This window comes from Marmota marmota, unplaced genomic scaffold (genome assembly GCF_001458135.2).
Source record: "Marmota marmota marmota unplaced genomic scaffold, marMar, whole genome shotgun sequence".
Classification (NCBI taxonomy): Eukaryota; Metazoa; Chordata; class Mammalia; order Rodentia; family Sciuridae; genus Marmota; species Marmota marmota.
The window spans coordinates 13,478,290-13,491,280 of NW_026000174.1; the positions used below are offsets into that span (position 1 = coordinate 13,478,290).

Below are 12,991 nucleotides of genomic sequence, written 5' to 3' on the forward strand. Positions count from 1 at the left end.
TCCCTCCCTCCCTTCCTTCTACTGAAGATTGAACCAAGGGCCTTGAATGTGCGAGGTAAGCGCTCTACCACTGAGCCATGACCCCAGCCCCACATAGTATCTTTTAAGATACAGATGAGAGAATTATAGGGTAAGAAAGAGGTATTACCATGGCACTGCTCTGAAACCCAAGAAGTACTTCTACAGATATGGGGTTGTGAATTCTAACACTAAAACTCTCTAAAATAATGAATGTACAAACACTGTATAAAACAGAAACATATTTTACAGGTAACATTATCAGTATATTATTTGTAATATTATAACTATTAATACTATTATTGTTGGAGCATTTGGTTAGATACAGAATCTTCAAAATGCTGGCTCAAATAGTCAAGAACAGTAAACTCAACTTTCCTAGGATTCAAAGAGCTCAAATAACAGCCTCACTAAAAACTGAGGGAGGGCCGGAGATATATTTCATTTGGTAGAGTTCTTGCCTTGCATGCACAAGGCCCTGGGTTCAATCCCCAGCACCACACACATAAAAGAACAATAACTACTACTCTGTCATTTGTGTACATTCATTTTGTATCTCCAAACCCAAAATATATTCACAATGAATATATTCAATAAATTTCTTATAAATGAGTAAAAATATGTGCAGAAATGTCTCTCTCCCTTTGGGAAATACTTTTAACATTAATCAGACCCTGTTACCTGTCAGGCACGTTGCTAAGTGTTTTAAATATACTGTACTGCATTTAATCCATACTGAAACTCTATGAGATAGGTATTATCATCCCCAATTTATAGAAAGGAAAATGAGAGACATAATCTTCCCTTTAGTACACACATAACTGAAACAAATATTTAAACCCACAATATCTCTCTGATTCCAAGTCCTGTGTTCTTACTGCCACAGCACACTGACCTAACATTTTACTCTGCTCTGTCATAGAACAGACCAAACACATCTAGGAAAGCTCTTTCTATTTGAACACAAAATGAGTCATAAACAAGAAAAAGCAGCACTGTAGGAAAGTCAACTGGCTTAAAATTTCCACTGCTAAGAGGCCAAGAGGGTTTTCTAATTTTTTTTTTTTTTTTTTTTTGGAGGGGTACCAGGGATTGAACTCAGGGACACTCAACCACTGAGTCACATCCCCAACCCTATTTTGTATTTTATTTAGAGACAGGGTCTCACTGAGTTACTTAGCACCTCGCTTTTTTCTGAGGCTAGTTTTGAACTTACAATCCTCCTGCCTCAGCCTCCTGAGCCATTGGGACTACAGGCATGTGCCACTGTGCCCATTCCAAGATGGTTTTCTGGGATGTCTAGTGAGGCTAAAAAAACCCCACAATTTCAATAAGTCTGACTTACAAAGAAAAGAGGACTAGTCAGTATAAACAATCATCTGGAAAGCTAGAAGTTTTAGTAGTTATAAAACACTGTTAAAAGGGTTTCAAATGATAATACATGATATAAAATTTGGCTTATGCTCTTGATTGCCTATTTATTACTCTGTCTCTCACATACTTACGCTACATTAGCTTCTTAATCATATCTTGAGGGGACACATACACACAAATGAACGTGTGTTATATTATAGGATTATAACAGAATCTCACCCATTTCTGCCACGTACCCAGAAATGGATGAGATTCTGTTATAATCCTTCCCTGTATATATATCATCTGGTTTACCTGCTTTGTCCATATTACCATTTTTTCTTACAAGTGTATAATTTAATGGTTTTTAGTACCTCCATAGAGTTATTTTAAAAAAAAATTTTTTTAGTTGTAAATGGATACAATACCTTTATTTTATTTATTTTTATGTGGTGCTGTGGATTGAACCCAGTGCCTCACACATACTAGGTAAGTGCTCTGCCACTGAGCTACAATCCCAGCCCCTCCATTGAATTCTTTTAACAATCACAACAATCTTAAAATATTTCCCTGACCTCAAAAAGAAAGCCTATAACCTTTAATTATTGCCCCCAAATTCCCCTCCTCCAACCTTAAGCAATCATTAATCTATTTTATAATTTATATAAATTTGCCTATTCTGGGAATGCACTAATATAGTAGTCCCCCCTTATCCATGGCTTTGCTTTCCAAGGTTTCAATTACAATGTGGTCAACTGCGGTCCAAAAATAATAAATAGAAAATTCCAAGAAAAAACAGTAAGTTTTAAATTGCTGCCATTCTAGTGGCATAACAAAATCTCATGCCCTCCAGCTCCATACCACCTGGGATATGAATTGTCCCATTGGTTAGCATATTCATACTGTATATATTATCCTCCTGTTATGGTTTAGATATTAGGTATTCCCAAAAAAACTTATGGGTGAGATAATATAAGAATGTTTAGAGATGAAATGATATGGTTATAAGAGGTTTAACCTAATCAGTGCATTAATCCCTGGTAGGGATTAATTTGGTGGTGACCTTAGGTAAGTGGAGTGTGACTGGAAGAGGTTGCATGCCTTTGGAGTTTATATTTGTCCTTGTTGACCATAGTTCTTTCTCTGCTTGTTGAATGTCATGTCCTCAGCCACTTTTCTCCACCAAACTCTTCTGCCATGATCTGCCTCACCTCAAGCCCCAAGGAATAAAGCTGGCTATCTATGGACTGAGACCTCTGAAATTGTGAGCTCCAAAATAAATTTTTCCTTCTCTACAATTATTCTTGTCAGATTTTTAGTCACAGCAGTGAAAGAAGTGACTAAAAAACTTCCTATTAGTCACTTTGTAGCTGTCTCGGTTATCAGATTGACTACTGGGGTAAAACAGCGCTTGTGTTCAGAAAACTGTTATGCACTACCCTAATGCACATCACAATGCCTGTGCCGTTCATCTCATTCTGTATTGTCACGTAGGCATTGCTTCTTCTCACATCATCATGAGAAGAATGAAAGTAAACAGTATAATAAGATGCTTTGAGAGACAGAGACCACATTCACATAACTCTTATTATAGTATATTGCTAATTGTTTATTTTATTGTTATTTTTTGTGAATCTTTTGCTGTATCTAATTTAAGCTTTATCATAGGTATGTTATGTATAGAAAAGAAAAACAGCATATATAGCATTCAGTACTATCCACAGTTTTAAGCATCTACTGGGGATCTTGGGATTTATCCCCAGCAGGCAAAGGCAGGGGGTTTACTGCATTCTCCTTGTGGACCGAAAAACTCTGTGTTTTTATAGCTCTATTCCAAAATTCCTAGCATAATGCAAAAGGATTTATTCATACCCTGGCCTCACTCCCTACATCCTTTAAAACTGTGCTCTAAGTCACTGTTAAGGTTTAGATATGAAGTATCTCCCAAAAGCTCATCTATGAGACAATACAAGAATGTTCAGAGGTGAAATGATTAATTAATTGAAAGAATTAACTGGATGGTAACAAACGGGTAGGGTTTGGCTGGAGGAGATGGGTTGCTGGAGGCATGACTTTGGGGTATATAATTTGTTTCTGGTACACAGAATCTCTCTTTCTGCTTCCTAACTATCATGTTCTGAGCTGCTTTCCTTTGCCACACCCTTCCACCATCATGCTCTGCTTCACCTTGAGCACAGAGCAATGGAGTCCGCTGTCTATGGACTGAGTCCTCTGAAACAGTTGAGTCCCCAAATAAACTTGCCCTCTCTAATTATTCTTATCAGGTCTTTTGGTCACATAAGTGAAAAAAACTGACCAAAACAGTTACCTATAGACATTTTGATTTTGGAGATGACAAGAAAGAAATCACTGAATAAAACCATCAGCTTAGCTTGGAGGTAGGTCATAACAACCTACATTTTACATAAATGAGACAGAAAGTCAACTGATTTCATTCAGGGTCCTGCTGCTACATCTTCCATAACCTCCCCTAGGCTAACATACCTGAGCCCCTTACCAACTCTGGCTTTGCTTGCTTTTATAATTCTACAGATGGTTCTTCAAAATCATACCACTTACACATCTGCTTGTTTTGTGCTACCTGAGAGCTTCTGTATTCCTTTTGTTCATTTTAAGGAAGCGAGATATACTTCCAAGAGGGTGTGCATATTTTAATGCACTCCAACACTGATTGGGCATGCATTTAGTATCACTAAGATTCTCAGTCTCTGTTTTTCTCCTTATACACACAATTTATAGAAAGTACAGCTCCTCCAGCTCTCATATTGCCACACTGTGGAGCACAGGCTCAGGCTTAGAGTATATAGATATTAGAAAACAAAACGGTACAGCTATAGTTAATTTCTGCTAAGTGGAATACAAATCATTTTTATAAGACTATAAAAAGTATCATCAAAAACCACTGCTAATGCATTAGAAGGCTATAAGCAACTTCACAATATAAAAGTTTTATCAATGTGGTCACTAGACTCCCCCTCCCATCCCATATTACTCCTATAAAACTGGATCTAGAAAATAGGCACTAGCCAATCCATCTTTCCATGCTCCCAGAACTCTCCTCCTAGAAGCCCTATGCTACAACTTTGACAATCAGTTCTGACAAAGTCCCAGTTTAGCCTACCCAGAAACACAAGGCCTAGCTCACTCAAACATTCCACAAATATTTCTGAGGATCCCAACTATATGCCAGCCACTATACTAATACTGGAATTATAATGATGGAAAAGATGTTGTTCTGCCTGCAAAGAGTTTAAAGATTAGTTGGGGAGATAAGCAGAGGCAGCACAGGGACCTACACAAGAAGGTTTGGGCACAATGGAGTGCACTGGAAAGGACACTCAACAACAAGAAGCCTCAGTTTTAACTCAGTTTCCTACTATTCCAGCAGTCTAAGATTGGCAAACCATGTTCTCTCTTTGGGCTTTAGTCTTCCCATCTAAAACAAACAACAAAAAAGGGGTTGATAAGGGCTGGGGCTGTAGCTCAGTGGCAGAGTGCTTGCCTAGCATGTGTGAGGCACTGGGCTTGATCCTTAGCACCGAATAAAAAATAAAAACAAAATAAAGGCATTCTGTCCATTCATAACTACAAAAAAAGGTTGAATAAGATTGTATGTCAGATCCTTTTTGATATGTCATGAATCCATTTTTCAAAAAATGACAAAAAAATAGCAGCAGCACCAGCAATAATACTAAAGGTTTATCATGTGCCAGAAATCTTGCTAGGTACCATTTACTTATGATACACTTTTTGTGTGGCAGTATTGTCATTACTGTATCACTTGTTTTTCAAACTAGAAAGATGGCAGATTTGACTATATTTCTTTTTATGGTTACACCATATTTCCAAGAACAATCTGAATCTATTTAAAGTAAAAGATCTATAAAAACTAAATTTCAGTGGAGTAACAGAGACCACTTAGCAAATGTAAAAAGGGTACAAAAAAAATACATTTTTTAAAAAAATTTCAGGCCATGTTGGAAAGGCACAGTGACTGAACTAATCCCAATACTAAATTGACAGCCAATGCATTGAGAAAAATGCAACTGGATATGGTGCTCTTGTGGAACAGAAAAACAGTAACTCAAAAAGATTTTCCAGACTGAGCCTTAAGAAGAATTTGCCCTCTTGGTTTTAGTTTGATTTTGGTGGGGAAGATAGGAATGAGGCAAGAAGGGAAATAAATTTTTTGAAATGATTTAATAAGCTAAACCAGTTTTCAGTTAGCTAAAATGAAAATTTAACTTTACAATTATACAACCATTTACTATTCAAATTAATTTTTTCAACTAACAAATATTTTGAGATTAACCTAGAATTGATCCTGGATTAACTATAATTCTATTGGCCTATTTAAAATAAGTTTCCTTTTCAAAGGGCTACAGAACTTTATCAAGTGACTACAAAGCCCTCTTTGAATTTTTAAAGTAAAAATTAGCTGATCTGCTGGCAAGACTCACAGCCAGAATCTATTGATATATTTTTTCAAAATAATATTCCTATCATTCATGCCTATTCACTATTACCCTCATGCTTTTATGCTTAAGAAAAGTTCATAAAGTAGGTATGAAAAACAAATGGTAGGGATTGGGGCTGTAGCTTAGTGGTAGAGCACTAAATAAACAAATAAAGGCATTCTGTCCATTTACAACTACAAAAAAAAAATTTTTTAAATGGCAGATTCATTTGATTCAAATACACTTATTAAAAACTTAAGTTTTTTACATATGATCTCTTTTCAGAAAAAACTTGCAGAGAAAACTTATTCTTTGGTTGTTGCTTAACAGAAAAAAATATATATTTGAAATATTAAAAACTATGAACAGTGCTTAACTTTTATTGTGGTAAAATATACATAAAATTTACCATTTTAACTATTTTAAAGTTATAATTACATTATTGTACAACCACCACCAATTGAATTATTTTTAAATATGTCTATTATGCTGGATTTTCTTGTCAGCACTAACAATTCCATATTGTTCTCCTAAAAATAATCTGTAACTGAAACTTAACATTTTCTTATCTAAGGAAAAAAGTACATTATAAATAAGAGATACAATTTATAGTATTACCATAATTGATTTTCCCACCTAAGGTTTCTATGACATCAGCAAACTATTTCACTAAAGGATAACTCTACCAACTAAATTCAGCTATTTTTTTTAAAGCCATGTTTATTCAGCATATAATCAGGATATTAAATTTGGCAATCAACAGCATGGGTGCCAAAAAAACCCCTACATCAAAACCCTTTGCTGGAAAGCTTTACATGTTCCACAGAACAGAAACTAAAATCTGTTATACAATTAGTCCTAAACACAGTCCTTGAAGGTTATTTGCCTACACACATGAGTTTTGTCTAAAATGTGTCTTCCTAGTAGCAGTTAAGCCCTACCACCATGGTGCCTGGCTGAGTTGAACAACTGGCTGTAACCTCTTGCTTCCCTGTCACTTCTCTGGCTCGCCTCTCCCGCTAAGCTTTGAGTCAAAAAAATTAAGACCTTCTGCCACTACCATGGATGGCTACTGCGGTTGCTGGAACTGCTACAGCCACGTTGATTTCAGGATTTGACAAAGTACTTTTTGGCCTCCACCACAATAGGGGCTAGAGCTTCTGCAGTCAAAGTTTCCTCCCTCATGGGTCCAAAATTCAGACTGATTGTTGTTAACTACCAAATCATGGTAGCTACCACCAGCTCCAAAATTGCTTCCATCATTACCAAATTCACTGTAGCCACCTCCACTGACATTATATACACCACCACCATGGCTGTCACCAAAGCCACAGGATCACTGCAATTTCCTCAAAACCAAGTTGTCATTATCAATGAAACCACCTCCACAGCCATCACCAAAGTTTCTAGAATGACTTCAACCTCTTGTGCTGATAGGAAGGAGGAGCTGAACCCTAGGGATGAAGGTAAGCAATGCCAGCTTTAAACAAAAAAAAGACAACAAACTAAAGATTGTGCCTTTGCATTTCTTTTTTAAAACAGAGTATGGCACATAGTATCTGCTTTTTCCAAAACATCTACTGAATAAATGATTCCTTCCTTCCATCCTTTCCATCTAGCCCTTCATTATCCCTCCAACATCCAGCATTCAGCATCCATTCAGTTTCTCCCTAGGGCCTGTGAAATCTAAAGGATCAAGAGGTTTGTTGATAAGGGTCTTAAAACTTTTCAGTCCACTTTCCTGAAACCCATGAAAATACAGTTAGACCTAGAAATTGAAAAATAAAATCAACTCTGAATTCATTTCCTACTGAGTTTTTTAAGTTCAGAGGGAGAATCCATGGCTACTGTCAGAGTGAATAAGATTTTGTTATTGTATTTTCCCAGGATAAAAGATTTAAACTTTGCAGGAGAAATTAGCATAATTCTACCTTAAAGATGTGACAAATGGGTAAATATTATTTTTCTTTGAAAATTCAGATGGACCCTTTCTGATTCATATTTAAAAATCCAATTCCCACCTCTTTTTACCCCTTCCACCTCCCCACAAAATAGCTACAACAAATACATTTGCTCTCCCAGTTCCTTTTGTCTCACACCCCAAAATGGAAGAATCCTGACTGAATTCAGTATCAGTTTCTTACCCTGCCAGGAAAGCTAAGGAGTAGGAGTTGTTCTTGGAAACAAATGCCGAGCGATGTGTCTGTATCATCTGGCCTCCAGAAGGTTCTTCATTCTCTGAATCTGAGAGACGTGCAGGACACTGTCAAGGAGACAAGGGAGACAAGGGAGTCCATGTGGGGTTCCTGTGGAACCTAACCTTGCTTTGTTTCAAAGCTCTTGTTCTCTAAGTCTTTTTAAGTTTCAGTCTGTTTTCCAAATGCCTCCTAGGGATCCCAATCTCAAATGTAGCTTAAATTCAATAGATCCAACATCAAAATCACTGTTTTCCCCACCACGAATCCATCTAAAAAACCTCAATCTCATCTATGATTCTTTGATTTCCCTTACTTCTAAGTCATAATAACATCTGTATAAAGGTCTTGGTATTCCAATACTTCTAAATATTTATTTTATTAATTATTTATATCAGTCCCATTAAAACAGATTATTATCTGTCACTGATGGCTAACAAGGTCAGAGTAGCTAATTTGCCTAGATTAGGATTATACAGTTTATGAATGGCTAAAAAAGGTTCCTAAATTCAGAGCAACAGTCTCTGAGCAATTTATACTCTACTACTAAAATGTCTCTCAAATCTAACTCCTTCCATTTATACAGACTGGCATTGCCTTACTTTATCATCATCATCTTTGCTTCAACTATTACAATAATGTATTTACTGGTCTCACTTCCTTCAGGTTTTCTTTCCTTGAACACCCTTCATACTACCAAGAATTATCCTTCCAGCACATGAATTCTCTCACATCCTTGCTTAACTGTTGGTGATCTCAGGATGAAGGCTAAACACTCAGCATGATTCAATAACGTTCATAACCTAGACCCAACATTCTTTCACATTTTTTCCCCACCAGTTCCTCATATGAAACTCCATGAACTCCAGTCCAATCAAACTGCTTTCACTCTTTATATGTACCATAGCCTTTCAAAACCATTGTTTTATATTTCCTTTTCCTAAAATTCCCTATCTGCATTCTTTGTCAATAAAAATACTTATCGGTCTTTCAGAGTCATCTGAAAGGCTACTTTCTCTACAAAGGCTCTCAAATTCCTCTAGACTTGGTTTTATCTACCTTGTCTATATTCATTCATTTATCTTCATTTTCCTTTGTAGTCCTTTTTTAGACTTTTTCTATTCACATTTGAAGTATTTTATTTTTAAATACACCTTCTGCATACAACATATAGTGAGGTTGTATGTCATGATTTCATATGAGACTCTTTTCATGAGTAGCTGAATTGTAGCTTCTTATTTAGGAGTCATTCTTCATTAGACAATAAACTGTAAGAGCAAGTGACCACCTTTTCAAAAAATTTCCTATACTACTATATAGTAGGTAAACAAAAAAATCTAATCATCTAATGATTAACTCTCTCTGATCAAATGATTACTAAAGTGTAAGTTACACACATAGGTATGCCAGGCATCATGTGGGTCACAGTGCTCTGCATTCCTTAAACACACTGTTACTCTCTAGTCTGGTATACACAATAGGCTATGTCTCCTAACAGTGGCCTTTGAGAGAAGAGTTGAAGGATTACAACTCACAGAGAGGCCTTTCAGTTTCAAAGGATATAATTCCTTAGAGAATTCTACTGCCCAAAATATTCACTGCAGAAACTTTAACAGCACTGACCCAATATCAAATTTGATATGATATTGTCCTCTGAACTTTGGAAAAAAGAAAAAGCTTTGATACCAATAATAATAAATAATGGCAATTCCTATTTGGGCATCTCTTTGTAATCAGATCAGTATTAAATTAAAGACTTCAAATCTTGGCTCTATTACTTGCTATCACCATCAATGTAGGTTAGGTGTTTTATCTTTCTGAGCCTCAGTTTCCTCATGTATAAAATTAAGATTGTTCTACTTAGTTTCTGATAAGCCAATAAAAGTACCTCATACATTAGCAAACAAATACTCAAAAAAGATATTTATTTATTAATTTAAGTACTATTAATATTTTTAAAATTTTAGTTTTATAGCAAATATTCAAGTTTATTTTAATTGTTGAAAATAAATTTAATTATTATAAATAAGTATCTATTTAGACAAAAGCTATGCTACCCCTACACATTTCTACAACCAAAATACCTTGAACCTTGAGAGAAGAAAATATTTACCTCTCATCTTTCCCTTAGATAAAAGTTAATTTTGGGGAAGGGGAGTTTACAGAGAAAGTGACCTTTAATATGACTCTGAAAGGTCAATGAATAGTTTATAGGCAGAGAATGAAGATAGGGAATTTTAGACAAAAGTAATAGCCTGTCCAAAAGAATAGTTCTGAAAGCTCTGGTACATGTAAAGAGTGGAAAGTTGTTTGGTTGTGCTAGAGCTCATGGAGTTCCAGTGAGAAACGGAGAGGAGAAAAGCAATGACCGAAAGTTGGATCTAGATTGTGAAGGTTACTGTATAAAGCACTGTGGATTCTTAAAAGGGTACAAAGCATGCATAAATGGAACTCCTGCAGCAACATGTAAAAAAAATGTTGAACCTAAAAAAATTAAGAGACTGAGCCAGGCACAGTGGCACATGCCCATGATCCCAGTGGCTAGGAAGCTGAGGCAGAATTATAAGTTCAAAGCCAACCTCAGCAACTTATCCAGGCCCTAAGCAAGTTATAAAGACTCTGTCTCAAAATAAAAATAAAAAAAATTAAAAAGGCAGAGGATATGGCTCAGGGGTGAAGCACCCCGAGTAGACAAAGAGTGAGGAAATTAGTTTAATACTCTCCTGTACTACTGTAAGTAGTGTAATTATATACAAACTAGTCTAGAGGCCAAATGAGTAATAAATATTAAAAATGTTAAAAAGTATATTTCCTTTGACCTGGTCATTTCACTTCTGGCCATTTATTTCTAAGGTACTAATAAGACAAATGGATTTCATCACAATGGTATTTAAGATAGCAAAATATCAACAGATTAATTTAATTAAATAAACTCTACAGTCAAGAATACTAGGAGAGGGTTAAATCTCCAGAATCACACACACATAAAAAAAGAATACTGGAAAAAAAAAAAAAAAAAAGAATACTGGGAGATCATTAAATAATGATGTGGATTCTTAATTTACAGGGAAAGATGTCTACAATTTATAGTTAACAAAAAATAGGTTATAAAAGGGCTGCATTTTCTGGAAAGGCAATAACATATAGTATGTATATGATGCATGCAGAAAAGAGTTCTGAACAGATATTTACCAAATGTTTATAAGGATTACTTCTAGGTTATACATAGTGATTTTTCACTTTTGCTTTATGCTCTTTAGTGTAACAGTACCTATACTGAATCTTTTTCCAACAACTCATACTATTATTGGATTAGCTTCACCATAACAAATTATAATAAACATTGTGTCTATTTTATTTCCATTCTGAAAAAAATAACACCACATGATAATCTCTCTCCATCTAAGTTGTATTGCATAAACATATTATCAAAATCTTGTCATGTACAAGGTACTTCAGGAGACTTAAAACCCGGTAAGACATATTCCAACAAATTTGTGGTCCCACAGAGAAATACAAACACACACACAAAAAAACACAATGCAAGGGAGAATGAAATACTTTCTGTAAGTTACAAAGTGTGGGGGCAAAGAAGGGAGGGTGAATGACAGAATTGGAGAAACAGGTGAGGAATCCCTTTAGCTTCCATGAAGGTGACTACTTTTGAACAGGACATAGGGAGTTGAATAGCCTTTCAACAGGTAGGATGGTGACAATGCACCTTGAAGAGAGAAAGCACAGCGTATATATTTTGGAGAAAGCAAATACCTCTGTTCCCTAGAGTTTTGGGAAATAATCAAGGATGGAAAGATAATCTAGAATCATAGTTAAAGAAGGACCTAAATACTGGGGTGAAAAATTTCTCATTTAATTCCATGGAAAAAATGAAGTCACTGAGGTTCTGATTAGGAGAGTGATATGATCAGTCCAGCTCTAATCAGAATAATACTTATATAAAAAAAGAATCACTGAATCATTCGGGCTAGCTTTCCTCTGGGACCACTGGAGATTCTCTTGTGTTCCAATTTGAATATAGCCTTGGCTAACTAAATGAAATTATTTACCCAATACCAAAACTCTTTAAAACATATTTAAAGTACAATTAGGATCATTTAAAAGTCCTCAAAAATATAAAAGTAAACAGGAAAAAAGGCAAAAATCTAAAACCTTAGGTTAGATTTTATTCATTGTGGTTTTGCAAGGAAAATTTTGTGAAGCTGGCTACTACCAATAAAGGAATCTGAGAATTTGTACTTTCTTATTCCTTTTAAGATTTCAATTAGGTTGATGCACTGGCTTTCTAAATGAAAAATAGTAGTGGTAAAAGAAAATATAATTAGAGCAAATTCCCAGTCTTGGCATGCATTAATATTAGATCAGTTCTTAGAGAAAAGCTGAATCTGGCAGGCCAGGCACAGTCAGCTCTTTCTGTCAGAGGACTATGGTGAAGAATAACTCTATCAAGGCTGGTTTGGGGCTCCAAATTCCTCAATAGGACACCCATAGCACAAGAGTTAATAACTAGAATCAACAAATGGGACTTACTCAAACTAAAAAGTTTTTTCTCAGCAAAAGAAACAATAAGAGAGGTAAATAGGGAGCCTACATCCTGGGAACAAATCTTTACTCCTCACACTTCAGATAGAGCCCTAATATCCAGAGTATACAAAGAACTCAAAAAATTAGACAATAGGATAACAAATAACCCAATCAACAAATGGTCCAAGGACCTGAACAGACACTTCTCAGAGGAGGACTTACAATCAATCAACAAGTACATGAAAAAATGCTCACCATCTCTAGCAGTCAGAGAAATGCAAATCAAAACCACCCTAAGATACCATCTCACTCTAGTAAGATTGGCAGCCATTATGAAGTCAAACAACAACAAGTGCTGGCGAGGATGTGGGGAAAAGGGTACACTTGTACATTGCTGGTGGGACTGCA

At 35.7% G+C, this 12,991-nt stretch overlaps 1 protein-coding gene across 1 annotated transcript in view; it reads right to left on the reverse strand.

Annotated features, from left to right (window-relative positions):
* Rnf169 (ring finger protein 169) overlaps positions 1-12,991 on the reverse strand; it is a 111,951-nt gene that overhangs the window by 12,752 nt on the left and 86,208 nt on the right. Inside the window, exon 5 of the mRNA XM_048787883.1 lies at positions 7,994-8,112. Within this exon, the coding sequence (XP_048643840.1) occupies positions 7,994-8,112 (119 nt within the window). The remainder of the gene's footprint in view (positions 1-7,993; positions 8,113-12,991) is intronic.